The 14,962-nt window shown below is 36.0% G+C and overlaps 1 protein-coding gene across 2 annotated transcripts in view; it reads right to left on the bottom strand.

The window, feature by feature from the left end:
- The window catches only part of kiaa1549lb (KIAA1549-like b), a 142,577-nt gene that overhangs the window by 69,231 nt on the left and 58,384 nt on the right, over nt 1-14,962 (bottom strand). For both annotated transcript variants that reach the window (XM_056478795.1, XM_056478796.1), the window contains exon 3: nt 2,045-2,524. In XM_056478795.1, coding sequence (XP_056334770.1) covers nt 2,045-2,524 — 480 coding nt within the window. The remainder of the gene's footprint in view (nt 1-2,044; nt 2,525-14,962) is intronic.

The raw sequence follows: 14,962 nt of genomic DNA, 5'->3' as shown, positions 1-14,962 counted from the left end.
CTTTTTTCATTTTGCTGCCTAGCCTGACCGTTTGCCTGCATTTCGACTACACTTTTTGGATTATCTTTATGCTACAGTTTGCCCCTGTTTTTGACCATTACCTGCACAACTTTTCTTGAAATAATCGGCACGTGGATCCTCATCTCCATTGTCAGTGTCTGTATTTTACAGTATTAGAACACACTCTAACCATTATTTTCCAATTTTATGTGATTCTACATTTCAGTATGGCTACGTTAAACTGTTTTATTTTGGTAAGTATATGGTTACTATTGTACACTTTTGTAGGGTACTTTAGTAATGTACTTGACTGAAACAATTTTTCAATGATAACTGATGTTTAGAGTCATGTTGTAGTTGATACCAGTTTATCCAAATCAAAGTCAGAAGATCGTAACATCAAAGTTAAAACAAAATCCACTTGCCCCTGAATCCATAACAAGACCATAAAAGTATGTTGTTGGATTCATAAATACTGTTGTACTTAGACAAACTGCTTTTTAGTATTGACCAATAACTGTACATACATATACAGACAATTTATTCAATATTTCGTTAAAGTTTGTGTGAACTGGAAGTTGCTAAGACTTTTATATTTACTTTTTTGTGCCTCATTCCCTGAAGCCATCAAACTGACATCAACAGAAAAAGACCACCACTTAAAATGCGAAAGCAATTGGTCAGATTTTGATTAGAGAATACTAAAACAAAGTTTTTTTCAATGGACTAACATGCACAGATTAATTGTTTACCTAAAGAATAACAATGTGCACCAGCAAAATAATCAATGTATTTTTTTATTTTACTTTAAATGTGCAATATGTAACACTTAGTGGTTAAACTAGGTATTGCACTCCTGGTTTAATACCCATGGAAGAGCAGGTTGCCAAATTGACGACACCAACATAGGCTGATTTAAATCATGTTCTAAATAAAAGCAACGGCATGCAATAGAAGGAATATTTTCAATATTAAATGTGTTTTTTTCCTAACCAACACCTGAAATTTATATTTTAGAAACAGCTTCTACTTCTTGCAGCTGAACAACAGAAAACTAATAATGTGAGTTTAAATTCCATTTTTCTAGACATTTATTGCCATACTTCTGAAAGCAGCAGCAGATAGCTTACCTCAGATCATAAAAATAAAATAAACCATTTGAACTTTAGAACTGTGAATCAGTGCAAGCCAACAAATATAAGTGATTCACTATGTACATTTAATAATGAAAAGAAGTTTAATGTATTTATTAGATTGTAAACATTACCATTTCATCGGAGTGCAGTCAGTACACTGTTCTGTGCTACTGAATGGCTATATTCAAATTTCTATCATGTTGCGTCTGGTGCAAACAGCCCAATTGCTTATTACTGAAAATCTCAACATGTAGTGTGTTATTAGGACACAGGGTTACAATGTAACCTGCTCAGCCAGTGTTTACGTTTGTAATGTTTATGTTATTTGCTAATTAATAACCACCTCATGTGGAACTCTGAATCTGCGTCGCATTTCGGAGGCTGTTACTGTCCACATGAGGTCGCATTTTCGGTTGCGAACACATGATTTGAGAGCCTTCATGACTGAATCAATCAAATACACGGTTTTTCACCAAGGCAACCCAGGTGCTGAAAAATAATTGGCTAAACTAGTATTGGACGGGTTAGACAGACGTTTCGGCACATAATGCACATTTTCAAAGCAGAACATCTGACTTCTGCATTGTTTTTCAGACAAACAAGAATGTTCACTTAGCATGTTTCTTAAATATCTGAAAACTTATTATGGTATGTTTATGCTTAAGATGAGTCAAAAACTTACATACAGCAGCTTTAAAATCACGAATGTTTTATTAAAAAATATCAGACCCAAGACCTAATTTTCACTGAAGCATATGTACTCTGTCTCTGTCTTGGACTCGGTAAGTCATAGTCTTGACTTGGAATCAAACAAGTTGTCCTTAACTACAAAACTGATTAACACTACAGAGATTTTCCTGTCGCCATTATTTAAAGACAAAGATACTATTTGACATAAACAATCAAACCTGTTTTTATCCACATCTTGTCTGTGATGTTACACCTCATCAATGTGGCCTCAGTAGCAGCAAATTTTGGTGGACCTGCGGTGCTTCTTGAAGAGTCCAGCTTGGTGCTCTGTGAGGTGGAAGCTAACCGGATTCTTGGTGTTGTCTTTGGAAATTCCGGAAGTGTAGTTGTAGTTCTCATAGTTGCACTGTGTGTTTTGGAGTGACGCTTAGTAGCAGGTGATTGAGTAGTGCTAATCTGCTTTGTGGTTGTGGTAAAGGGGATGTTGGTTGTGGTAACAGTATTGCTGGTAAATCCTGTAGGTTGAGATACAGGAGTGGCTGCAATGCCTGGCTGTTCTTGTTGGGAGTCCACAGCTGTTTCTGAAGATCTGTTAGACAGAGCTGTGTTTCTCTGCTCAGATTCATTGGCTTGATGGAGAGGGTCTACAGCTCTGGATGTGGCTGCAGGTGCCACCAGCTCAGATATCCACTCAGACTCTGAAACAACAAAACACTTAAAGTGAGAAGGGAACTAATCTGAGGAGGGCAATAAAAAAACATGGCCACTTGGAGCGATTTTGTTGATGGTAATAATAGCAATGAGATGGCACTGCTAATGGGGATAATGATGAGGTGGTGAATGTTTCTTATGAACTAATGTTGAAAATAATAGTAGTATAGTACACTGATGACACCCAAATTTATCTCTATTCTAATTCTTCATTAATCTTCCCTCCTTCTTTTTTTGTTAAGTGCTTTGTAGAATTATAAATTTATAAATTATAAATTATAAATTATAAATTTTTCAGTTAACTTTCGGTAACACTTTATTTTGATGGTCCAATTGAGAATTAGTAAACTGTCTGCTTAATATCTGTTGATACTGCTCCTTCAACAGACATTTAACTGACTATAAGAAACTTTGGCAGTACATGTCAGCTTACACTAAACCTAACCCCAATCTAACAGACTATTTATCATCTAATGAGAATTAGTTAGCATGTAGATGCAATATAATTTAAATTCAACAAACGGACCATCAAAATAAAGTGTGACCTAACCTTCTTAAACCCAATAAATAATAAAACAGAAATCTTTCTCATTGACACAAAAAACACAATACCAAAGTCAAACATTTCCTCAGTGACATAACATAATTGCTCTCTTCCTTTGTCGAACCAAATTAAAAGTTTGAGTGTCATCTTTAATCAAACCTTGTCCTTTGAAGTTCATATCAGTAGTGTTACTCAATCAACATTCTTCCATATCAAGAACATTATTTGTCTTCATTAATTCTGTCCTTCTGTTGAAAAAAACTTCTAGTCTTGTACATGCTCTGGTAACATCACAAACCATCCTTTCAAATTACTACATTCAGTTCAATTCATGTTTATTTCTATAGCGTTTTCCAATGAAGATTGTGTAAAAGAAGCTTAACATAGAGGTTCTAGTATATTGAAACAGTGTCAGTCCAGTTTTCAGAGTTGAAGTTCAGTTTAGTTCAGTTCTGTGTAATTTCACTGCTGAAAGTCCAAACACTGAAGAGCAAATTCATCAATGCTCAGCTTCACTAGTCCCAAACCAAGCAAGAGCAGTGGCGACAGTGGTGAGAAACAAACGTCACCAATTTACGAAAGTGAAGAAAAAAAAAAAAACTTGAAAAAAAAACATGCTCAGTTAAGCACAACCATTTCTCCTCTGGCCAAACTTCTTGTGCAGAGCTGCAGTCTTGGCGCCGGAGGTTGGAGGACAAAACGCTACTGCCTGAAAGTTATTACCAAAAATTTTATTCCAGACCATATCTATTGCTACTGACGCACTTTGCCCAGCTCTAACAAGTTATTTTGTAAAAGGTTTGGTCCCTTCCATGCAGGCCAGCCTGCACTAATGATCTACATCAGGGGTGCTCAACCCTGTTCCTGGAGATCTACCTTCCTGCAGAGTTTAGCTCCTACCCTGATCAAACACACCTGAAACAACTAATTAGGATCTGAACAGCACTTGATAATTATAGGCAGGTGTGTTTGATATGGGTTGCAACTGAAATCTGCAAGACGGTAGATCTCCAGGGACAGGGTTGGCCACCCCTGATCTACATACTAAAATTATCTTTCTAAACTCAGGAATCTAGATAAGGTATGGCACAAATCAAAATTGCATATATATCTGATTGACTTTAGGTTGTATCAGTCACTTCTCACATCGCTAATGTCTCCACTGCTAAAATAATGTGCTTGCATTACAAAATTAATTCTTATATATTTCCCCTCTCTCCTTTGCCCTTCTCTTCCTCATCTTTTAGGGAGCTTTCGCATCTGTGTTTCGGTTCATTTGGTCCAGACCAAGGGCAATAATGAATACATTGTAGCATTTTTCTGCCGTTTTGGCGTCCTTTTCACACCACACTGATTGTTTTGGTCCGAACCATTTGAAAAGAACCAAAATGCAGTCATGTTATGAAGCGTATTTTCTAAACTACTTTTCAACTGTCCAGAATTACCGTGCAGGAAAAATGCCAATGGAACTCTCGCAAGTAAACAAACCAGCAGATACATATTGACACTTTTTACTATGGAGGGACGACTGCATTGGCTGATTGTGTCCCTGGTCATAGTATACTATATAGTTTGTATACATGCCTTTGGACAAACTATACATTTCGAGAACGAAGTGCGGCTATGGATGGAAAACAATGTTTAAATGCATTGCAAACGGCAAAGGCGCATGGTAAGTCACTGGCAAGTAAATTATTTTAGCTAAACTGTGATATTGTCATCTTCCGGAAATATTACTAATGTCCCATGAGGTAATGTTTTTCCCTCTCTGTCTCTCTGTTTAAAATTGTTGGTAAAGCGCTGTCAACAAATATTTTTCCTCAACACCCCATAAGATTGAACATCGCATCGGACTACGGCAGCTGGATTAGTCCAAAAAGGTGCAGTACTTTTTGCAGTTGGGTCTGTTTTAATTCGAATTTTGTTCTTACCACAAAATGAACTGTAATTTGAAAGCATACTAAGACCACCACTTCAAGGAGGTCTCAGTACGCTTTTTTAGTCCGCTTTTGGTGCGCACTTGAGTGCAATTGCTACATTCACACCTGCCCAAACGAACCGCACCAAGAGGAAAAACGAACTCTAGTGCGATTCAACCGAACTAAAGAAGACAGGTGTAAAAAAACACTTATCCTTTCAAACTGTTGATTTATTTATTACTTTCTGTATTTTTTTAAAATTCTCCACACTACAAGTGGATAAGCGTCTTTCTGTCTTTTCTTCAATCAGCAGTCAGAAGTTTTCAATCAACTTAATGTCTACCATTTGATTATATCCTATTTTATCTTCTTTAATCCATTTGCCCTTCAATTACACCTGCATTCACATTATCAGCACATCTCCCTTTGGAACCTTTCCTATAGCATTTAAGTAGGCTTGGACAACCACCCTGCTTAAGAGACTTGCTCTAAATCCAAATATATATATATAAATGTATATATATTTATATATATATATTTGGATTTATATATATATATATATATATATATCATTTTTTTTTTTTACTACATACTGGTGTACCTTCATCCATTCATTGGAGAAAAAAAAACTTAATCAAACAGAACATCCTCCAGAGAGACATGTTGCTGTAAAGAGACGGTTGCTGTAAAGACATGTGCAAAACTGCTAAACTCCAACAAACAGGTAGGTAGGTACCATCATCTGCATTTTTTTTCACATTGTTCTGCACCTTATGCAGCTAATTCAGGGCCTTTTCTGCTTGTCCCAGATTTTGGGACCCTTTGGTGCACAGAAGACATGCATACCATAGCGCTTTGTATTTAAGGCTGTTGAAACAGATTTCAGCTCCATTGCCAACTGCATGTAAAGGAATGATAAACTTTTTTATTAATAAACCAACCCTCTTGAGTCTGCATCAATTCTAATTTGTCATTATGCGAATTCTCAGCATTAGGTATTGAAAAAGTCCATGGGTGGGGTGGGGTGGGGCGGGGATGTGGTGGGGTAGTGATCACCAGAATGGGGAAGTCAAAGAGTAAAATGAGAAAATATGAAGCACCGGTATTTTGGAGTATTGAAAAACTGTCTTTATGCTGTTTTCATCTGTTTTTATATTATTTGTTTTTATTTATACTTGTCTCTTTTATTACTGTTTGTGTAAAGCACTTTGAACTGCCACTGTGTATGAAATGTGCTATATAAATAAACTTGCCTTTTCGGATGTGCTAAATATGTCCCACAAACTGAAATATCATGACTTTTTTTAAATCATTTTCCTGTTTATATGTAAAGCAGCTTTGACAAAATCTGCATTGTATAAAGCCCAGTAGAAATAAATGTCATGACTTGATCAAAAGTTTATACAAGTTGGAGCATAAAGTTTACGAGTAACTTTATAAGATCACAATTACCACTGGAACTACCAGAATTATAAATCATTCTGACTGTTCACATAAGACTTTACTGAACTGAAATTCATCACACCATACTAAAATTTTCTGGGGACCCTTTACCAAATTTGGTAAATGATTTAATCACCTTACAATAGTGGTTTACAAGCCTTTCAACAGGAAACTATTTTCTTCATGAGACTCTTTTTCATGACTACCGGGTCATGTGCCCATCATGTGGGACATTCTGTTGGACACACGGTTTTGTAGAAACAAAGGATGTCTAGAATTAATGCATATAAATGAAAGACAATCACTTGAAGTGTTACAATTAAAGCAGATATTATTTTTGAATAATATGCCATAGTTTTCCTCATATACTATGTGTTTAACTGCAACCGTTGTTACCAACCAAGTTAATCAATGTGTTATTTAACCCTCATAGGAGATGAAACCTTCTGTATGTGTCTGAAATGTTTGATGTCTGGAACTAAACAAAATATAGTGACATTTGCAATACATTGGTGTAAATGTAAAACTAGTAGGACAAACAGTATTCGTCTTGTAACATTTGATGTAAGGCAATTGCTCTTTGGAAGACAGTGACATGGGTGCAATCACTTATTTTTTTGATTTTTGTATTAGCAAAATTTGCTTTTTGCATTAGCTGCTCTCTGCCCACTTGCACTTGCTCGGACACCTCACCACTACGCGATTGGGTCACCACGAACTTTCCATGCAACCTCTTAAAGTCTCGGGACAGCCAAAACCGCAAGAACGTCCGCAAACCGACTCTCAGCAGAGTCCGTCACCCAGGTAACCCAGGACAACCTCCACTCACTCGCGAGTGAATCCCAAGGACATCACTGAAGCTGAGGCTCCATTTACACTAATACAATTTAAGTTTTGCTATGGTTACGCCATCCATTAGCAACTTAACAGACACCAAAAATGTTGAGGCATCATGTAGCTGCATATTTATATGACCGTGATCTTCATGCATATTTACGGAGCCTGTAACATTATTGCCTTCTTTAATTTTCATTGAAAATACTAAACATACCCTCTCTTTCAATGAATATCAGTTTTAGTAATTAATAATGGCCATTATAAAAGTGTAACGTACAATAAGTTTATACAATATAAGAAATAAAGGCAAGCAATCAGTCAATATGCAGAATCAGTGTGCGCGGTTACATTAATATATTAACCTAACTTATCTTCACGCTCATCCAAAACATTTTACCTGAGAACAAGTAATAGATTCAAAAGACCAAAGTTGGGAAATATTTCATTAAATATTAGACAACAAGATGAATTAAATATCACATTTAACAAATAAAGTGAGATTAGATCCAGCGGTAGATCCTTGATGAACAGTCCAACGTACACAGCTCTCATATGGGTAGATGTGCTCAAAGCACGCTGCAGTGCATGCCAGAGTGTGTGTGTGTGGTCATGTGATGTGCGTTTTCAGTGGTGTAATGTAGACGGAGAGTTGTTCAGAAACTCTGGGTGAAACGCTAGTGTGGACGTGGATCGTTTTCATTCTAAATCGCCGTTTTAAAAATAAAACGTATTAGTGTAAACGGGCCCTGAGTCACCAACCAATCAGGATTGCCGCGTTTCCCCGTGGCCGGCGAGGGAAGCTCAAGACTTCTAGCAAAGCGCAAGTAACACAAACAAATGTTGTCTCCTCCTGATCTGATTGATCTTAAGCAGTTACGGATAAGCCAAATCTCTGCTTTTGTGGTTTCTCAGGTGTGATTCAAAGATCTAGTAATAAATACTAGAATTAATTTGAGACAGTTGTCAACTCATTTTGCATCCACTAAACTGCCTCTGAGTGTTTGTCTGAATGTATGTCTGCATTTGTTTGTTTATTACGTAGTTAGTTTCAAGTATCAGAGTGTAGCTCAATAAATATTTGTTTCATTTTGTAAGAACTGTGTTCGTGTTTATGTGGTTCTAAGTCATTGCCCCGTAGATTTTGTTATTTTGCTAAAATTTATCCCAATACTGTGTTATGTTATCATTGTTGGCCACGGAATATAAACGCGATTGGTTAAATTTGATGTCTTCTACTTGCTAAATGGTGGATAAAGTGTAAAGCTTTTAATCTGATTTAGTCTGAATCAATTGAGTCGAATCAAGTGATTTAAATCTTCAAGATTCAATTCTTTGAAATGAGCTACTAAATCCCTGATCGATCGTTTAACGTAGGTTGATCCCCTACACCGGCAAGTGGAAAAGCAAACTTTTCACCACAATAAAATGTTTAATTTGAAAATTGAAAAGACATTATCAGAAGTATGTTTTTGCTATCAGAAAATAGTGGCTGCATCTAAAATTGCATATTTCCATACTATACAGTACATCAAAAAATGTAAAGTATGTCCGAATTCATAGAATTCGAAAAACAGTATGTGAGAAGTACCTGGATGACCTACTACGTCTAGATTCTGAAGTGCGCATCCAATGGATGATGCGCCATCCCAAGATGCCACGCTAGAGAATTCATGAATGGGAGTGAAACTAATGTGGATCACAATGCAGGTCACGTTATAATGACCCCCTAATTTTTATTGATTTTTTAAAAATAATTTTTTGCCATAAAAAAGACCAGAAATTTGCGGATAAAGAAAAAAAATGGCAAAGATTAAGCCAAAAGAAGGTTGTATAACTCTTGATTTTTTTTATCTACGATCTTACTTTTACTCAGATTTCACTCACCGGAGAATCTGACATGTAAATTGGCCATTCGGTCACGTTCAGCGGCCGTTATCCTTAAACCAACCTCCATCATTGTAAACTGCTTGCTGTTCTGACTGTTCTATTGCTCTGATTTGTTTGCTCAAACTTTCTTTTGCAGTCTGAAGCATGTCAAACTTACAAAATGCCTAATTCCTGCCACAGGATGCCTAATCCAATCTTTGCATTGACTTCACATGTAAATCACTCGCGCAGGCTGCAAAACAATTCCCCCCTCCATGTAATGTAATGATCGTGATGGTGCATGTCATTTGTTGATAATATGTCATTTTTCGAGAGACACTCAAATACATCACATGCACTGCGTATGCAACGTATATAAGTCACGCAAAACAATAAATTGCAAACTGAAATAAATATAATTTAATTATATGGTTTGGAATTGGATGTTTTATGAGATTATTAAATTTTTTTGTAATTATTTTGCATTTAATTAAGAATTTTGCAGGACTGCAAAAATTTGCAACTTTGTTGATTTTCGTTGGATTTAGCGATTGCGGAATCATGAAAAACTAGGGGGTCTGGTATATATGCACACTACCTGACAAAAGTGCACAATGCAGGTCACGTTATAATGACAAATGGCTGATGTAGTATGTCTGAACGCCTTTCATACTCACATTCATACTTTATAGAATGTACTGACCTGTAAATTCAAATTCAAATGTATTCAAGTAGTAGGCTATTTCAGATGCTGTTTGGGTGAAAGTTGCTAGGCAACAGGGGTATGCATATTCAAAGGCTCAAGAAAAGTCAGTGGAAACTAAACTGAATGCTGTCAACTTGACCATAACGAACATTAAAACATTCTAATGAATAGAAATATTCTGAATAGAAATATTCAGAACTCTTATGATTTGTAATTTTTAATAAAATAACAATGTTAGACTGAAATATACACATTTATGAAAAGTCAGGGTAGTATCAATATACAGGTTTGATTAACAAAGCTATTAAATTATAAAATAGACAGTCAAACTGCCTTTATAGTTGCCTTTATAGTGTCTTAATATTAACAGCAATCTGGTTAAAAAAAAGAATTAGACTTTTTGCTGATAATACATTTTCAGTTTACTAATTTACAGTTGCATTTACAGTTTACAACATTAGTCATCAAAGACATTGGTCACCTCAATAAATACGGCAACAAGCTCATTTTCAACATTAACTGAACAATTTACATATTTATGCTTCAATGCTATCCCTAAAGCCCAACTCTGTCACCTACTGAAATGGTAGACGTTACGTAACTCTCCCTTCTGTCAGGTATTCTGAAGAGAATGACTCAGTCTGATCAAAGTGCCTAGTCACCTCATTGTCGCTGGCACAGTGCCTAGTAACTAGAAAGAAGGGAGCAATCTCTGATCTAGGATTTGATATAAAATGCGGTATAAATGTCCCGAGTGTTCAGAGACCTCACTTTTCCTATGTGAACTTGACAAACTGTCCATTCTGAGTTTTTGAGCTAGGAGTCAGCTCTACTGGGAATACACAATATTTCTTCAGCAAACTGATCAGTTTCACCATCAGTCTCTTATCTAAGTGCATTTCCAGGTAGCTTTGTTTTGGTCACTAAATAAAAAATTCCCAGCAAATGCATCATTGATGCTCTTCAGGTTGAATACCTGCAGAAAGCAAGATTACTTGAGAACACTTCAGGAAAAAGCAGGAAGAAATATATGTGTCATAGTATAGCCTAATCCTAGTGTGTTAGCATATAGCATATAGTAAATATACTATTTGTAATAACTATACGATCCCATGTCATAGTCATAACCATAAGAAGAACATGGGAGATGTGCATCATGAGAGCATAAACAGTAAATGTGTATATCAGACCCCCTAGTTTTTATTGAATTTTTTTAATAGTTTTTTGCCATAAAAATGACTGGTTTTGTGGTGGTAATTCCCAGAAATTTGCTATTGTGACAAACAAACAAACAAAAAACAGCAAGGATTAAGCCAAAGGAAGGTTGTATAACTCCTATTTTTTTATCAACGATCTTACTTTTTCTTCGATTTCACTTACCGGAGAATCTGACATGTAAATTGGCCATTCGGTCACGTCCAGCGGCCGTTATCCTTAAACCAATCTCCATCATTGTAAGCTGCTTGCTGTTCTGACTGTTCCATTGCTCTGATTTGTTTGCTCAAACTTTTATTTTCTGTCTGCACATCAAACACAAAATGCCTAATTCGTGCCACAGGATGCCTAATCCAATCTTTGCATTGACTTCACATGTAAATCACTCGCGCTTCTTCCGCGTCTGCTTACTGCACAGGCTGCAAAACAATTCCCCCCTCCATGTAATGTAATTATCGCGAGGGCGCAGGTGAGGTGTCATTTTTCAAGAGACACTCAAAGACACCACGTGCACTGCGTATGCAACGTATATAAGTCCTGCAAAACAATAAATTGCAAACTGAAATAAATAGAATTTGATTAAATGGTTTGGAATCGGATGTTTTATAATATTATTTAAATTTTTATGCGATTATTTTGCATTTAATTAAGAATTTTTGCAGGATTGCAAGGATTCAGCGATCGTGGAAAAACTAGGGGGTCTGGAATATATACACAATACCTGACAAAAGTCTTGTCGTCAATCCCAGTTGTAAGAGCAACAAATAATAACTTATTATTTGATCATTTGGAAAAGTGGCAGAAGGTAGATTTTTTCTGAAAAACTTTTCTGTTAAACAGCAATCTCCACAAATACTGCAAAAGACCCGTTAAACATTATTTACCCCAGATGGAGAAGGCATTGATGACGAATCCAAAGAATCTTGATGAACTCTGGGAGTCCTGCAAGAACGCTTTCTTTGCCATTCCAGATGACTTTATTAATAAGTTATATGGGAGTCATACGCAATATTAATTATTTTTCCATTGCACCATGACTTTACATTCTGTAAGTGACAAGACTTTTGTCTAAGCAAAGTCAGACCTTACTGTCCTATATAAATAATTAAAAATCAAGGCATGATCATATTTTATTTGGGTAAAATAAACATAATCTAGAGGCCTTTGCCTTTCATGTAAGCCACTTCTGATACCAACCTATCAACTAGAAGTTATTATTTGTGTTTGTGTATGTATATATATATAGGACATTGTATATTATTTATGCATTATATATATAGGACATTGTTCCGAAACCCATTTTGCTATTTGTTGTTACCCACAAATGACTATTATCAACACTCCTTATTCCTTGCTCTTGGTACAGTAGATTGCGTTGATCATTATGGAAATGAACTGCTGCCTCTGTGGTTTTTAATTTGCGCACTGACAGTATAGATTACTCACAGAACTCTCCTCTCCCTTCTGTGCTTTTATGGGATTGCAGACTAACACTAATTTGCCCTGTGCAGTAAATTGGCCCCTAATGTAGTTGAATATTCTTCTTGAAGCTATTTTGTTAAACAGAATTTCAACTTGACACTGAAAATGTCCTTATGAAATCTCATTATAAGAAGTCAAGAGTCGTTTAGAGGAACTTTATTTCAAAACCCTTGACAGGACTGATGGTCCGTTTTTAAATATTTAATTGCATGTCTACTCTGATCCGAGGGAATTAAATGATACACTGACATTAACACAAGCTGATCTGAGCCCTAACCTTAACATAATGTTTTTAATAAATTGTTTCTGAGCTGCTCTAGGATTTGAGTAGTCTAAATCAATAACTGTTTACACTGTTGTAACTGGAATGTCGGCTTTAGAGACATGAAAGCTAGTCACTGCTTTTATAGAAAGATTGCGCTTTTTCCTTTACGTGGAAGAATGTTTTAAATGTTATATTCTCTTTCTTCCATTGCAGAACAACACTGCTTGACATTTAGATACCAGAGCCTGACTCACCAATGGCTGTTGACTGACCTGAGGGCTTCATTACACAGAACAAGTGTACCAGGAAAAATGAAGCACCTATCAAATTTCCAGATGTTCGGTTGAATTATATATTTCACAGACTGGATTACACACAAAGTCACTATAAAATTGATTGCTATTTTTTTTATCCAAGAGCCTGTGTTCATAGTGATTCATGAACAGTATATGTCAGAAAACAATGTCACTTTGTATACTGGGAAAAAATGTAGATTTTTTATTTTTAATTCATACTGTAAATGCTTTAATATGTGTTAAAATAAAAAATATCCATTCGTCTTAGTAAAAAAAAATACAAATAAAAATCAGATCTCATTGTATGCAGGTTTTGCTTCAATATCATGTTGTCACCAGGAATGAAATGACAGTTCACAACTCATGAGATACAAACTCATGTCACATTGTGAAGAACAGCTGTTTCAATTCATCATCCAGTAAGTGTTTTACAGTTTATGAGAGGCATCCAGGTGGGCTGTACAAATCTCCTGAGGCTTTTGATTGATTTATTTAATGCCTTATACATGATATTGAGTCCAAACTAATGTGTTTTATCATGATCTACACCTACCCCCTACAGTAACTTATTGTGTTGTATTAGTGTCTATACCTACCCAAACCACAAACCTACCCCCTATTGTGCTTTTAAACCCTAACTTTAAAACTATCCTGTAAAGAAACTTATTGTTTTTTTTTATTAATGTCTACATCTACCCCAACACTAAACCTATCCTCTGTTTTATTAGTCTTCACCTACCCCAAACATAAACCGACCACTCACATTAACATATTTTGTTGTATTAACATTTACACCAACCCCAACCCTAAACCTAGCCTTTACAGTAACCTATTGTTTTAAACCCGCCTTTAGAGTAACCTATTGTGTTTTATTAGTGTCTTAGTGTCTATACAGACACAAACTGAAAACCTACACCCTATCGTGCCTAATTAATGTCTACACAAACCGTAACCCTAAAACTATCCCTTACAGAAAACTGTTTTATTTATGCCTACACCTACCCCAACACTAAACCTAGCCTTTACAGTAACCTATTGTTTTAAACCCGCCTTTAGAGTAACCTATTGTGTTTTATTAGTGTCTTAGTGTCTATACAGACACAAACTGCAAACCTACACCCTATCGTGCCTAATTAATGTCTACACAAACCGTAACCCTAAAACTATGCCTTACAGAAAATTGTCGTGCTTTGAAATTTTTTTACTTTGAAATTTTTATTTATGCCTACACCTACCCCAACACTAAACCTACCTTGTGTTTTATTAATGTCTACACCTACCTCAACCATAAACCAACCACTCACATTAACATATTGTTTTATTAATGTGTACACCTACCCCAACCCTAAACCTACCCCTTAGAGTAACCTACTGTGTTGCATTAGTGTCTGTACCTGCCCAAATCACAAACCTGCAACCCATTGTGCTTAATTAATGTTTACTCCAACCCTAACCCTTAAATTAGCCCTTACAGAAAACTATTATGTTTTATTAACATCTACACTTACCCCAACACTAAACCTATGCTCTGTTTATTAAAATCTACACCTACCCCAAACATAAACCGACCACTCACATTAACATATTTTGTTGTATTAACATCTACACCTACCCCAACTCTAAACCTAAATCTGTGAAATGTGAGCTGTTTGGACACTGTAGCTGTTTTTGTTGCCTGTGCCTTTAAGTGGTTCTCCCCGCCAACACTACCTACTCTATGTTTTATTAATGTCTACACCTACCCCAAACATTAAAAAAATCCCTCACATTAACACATTGTTTTATTAACATCTACACCTACTAGAAATGCTAACTTATCCAGCCAGGACTCAAATCAGCGACCTTCTTGCTG

Source organism: Danio aesculapii, chromosome 18 (assembly GCF_903798145.1).
Source record: "Danio aesculapii chromosome 18, fDanAes4.1, whole genome shotgun sequence".
Lineage (NCBI taxonomy): Eukaryota > Metazoa > Chordata > Actinopteri > Cypriniformes > Danionidae > Danio > Danio aesculapii.
This window is presented reverse-complemented; position numbering and strand designations above follow the sequence as displayed.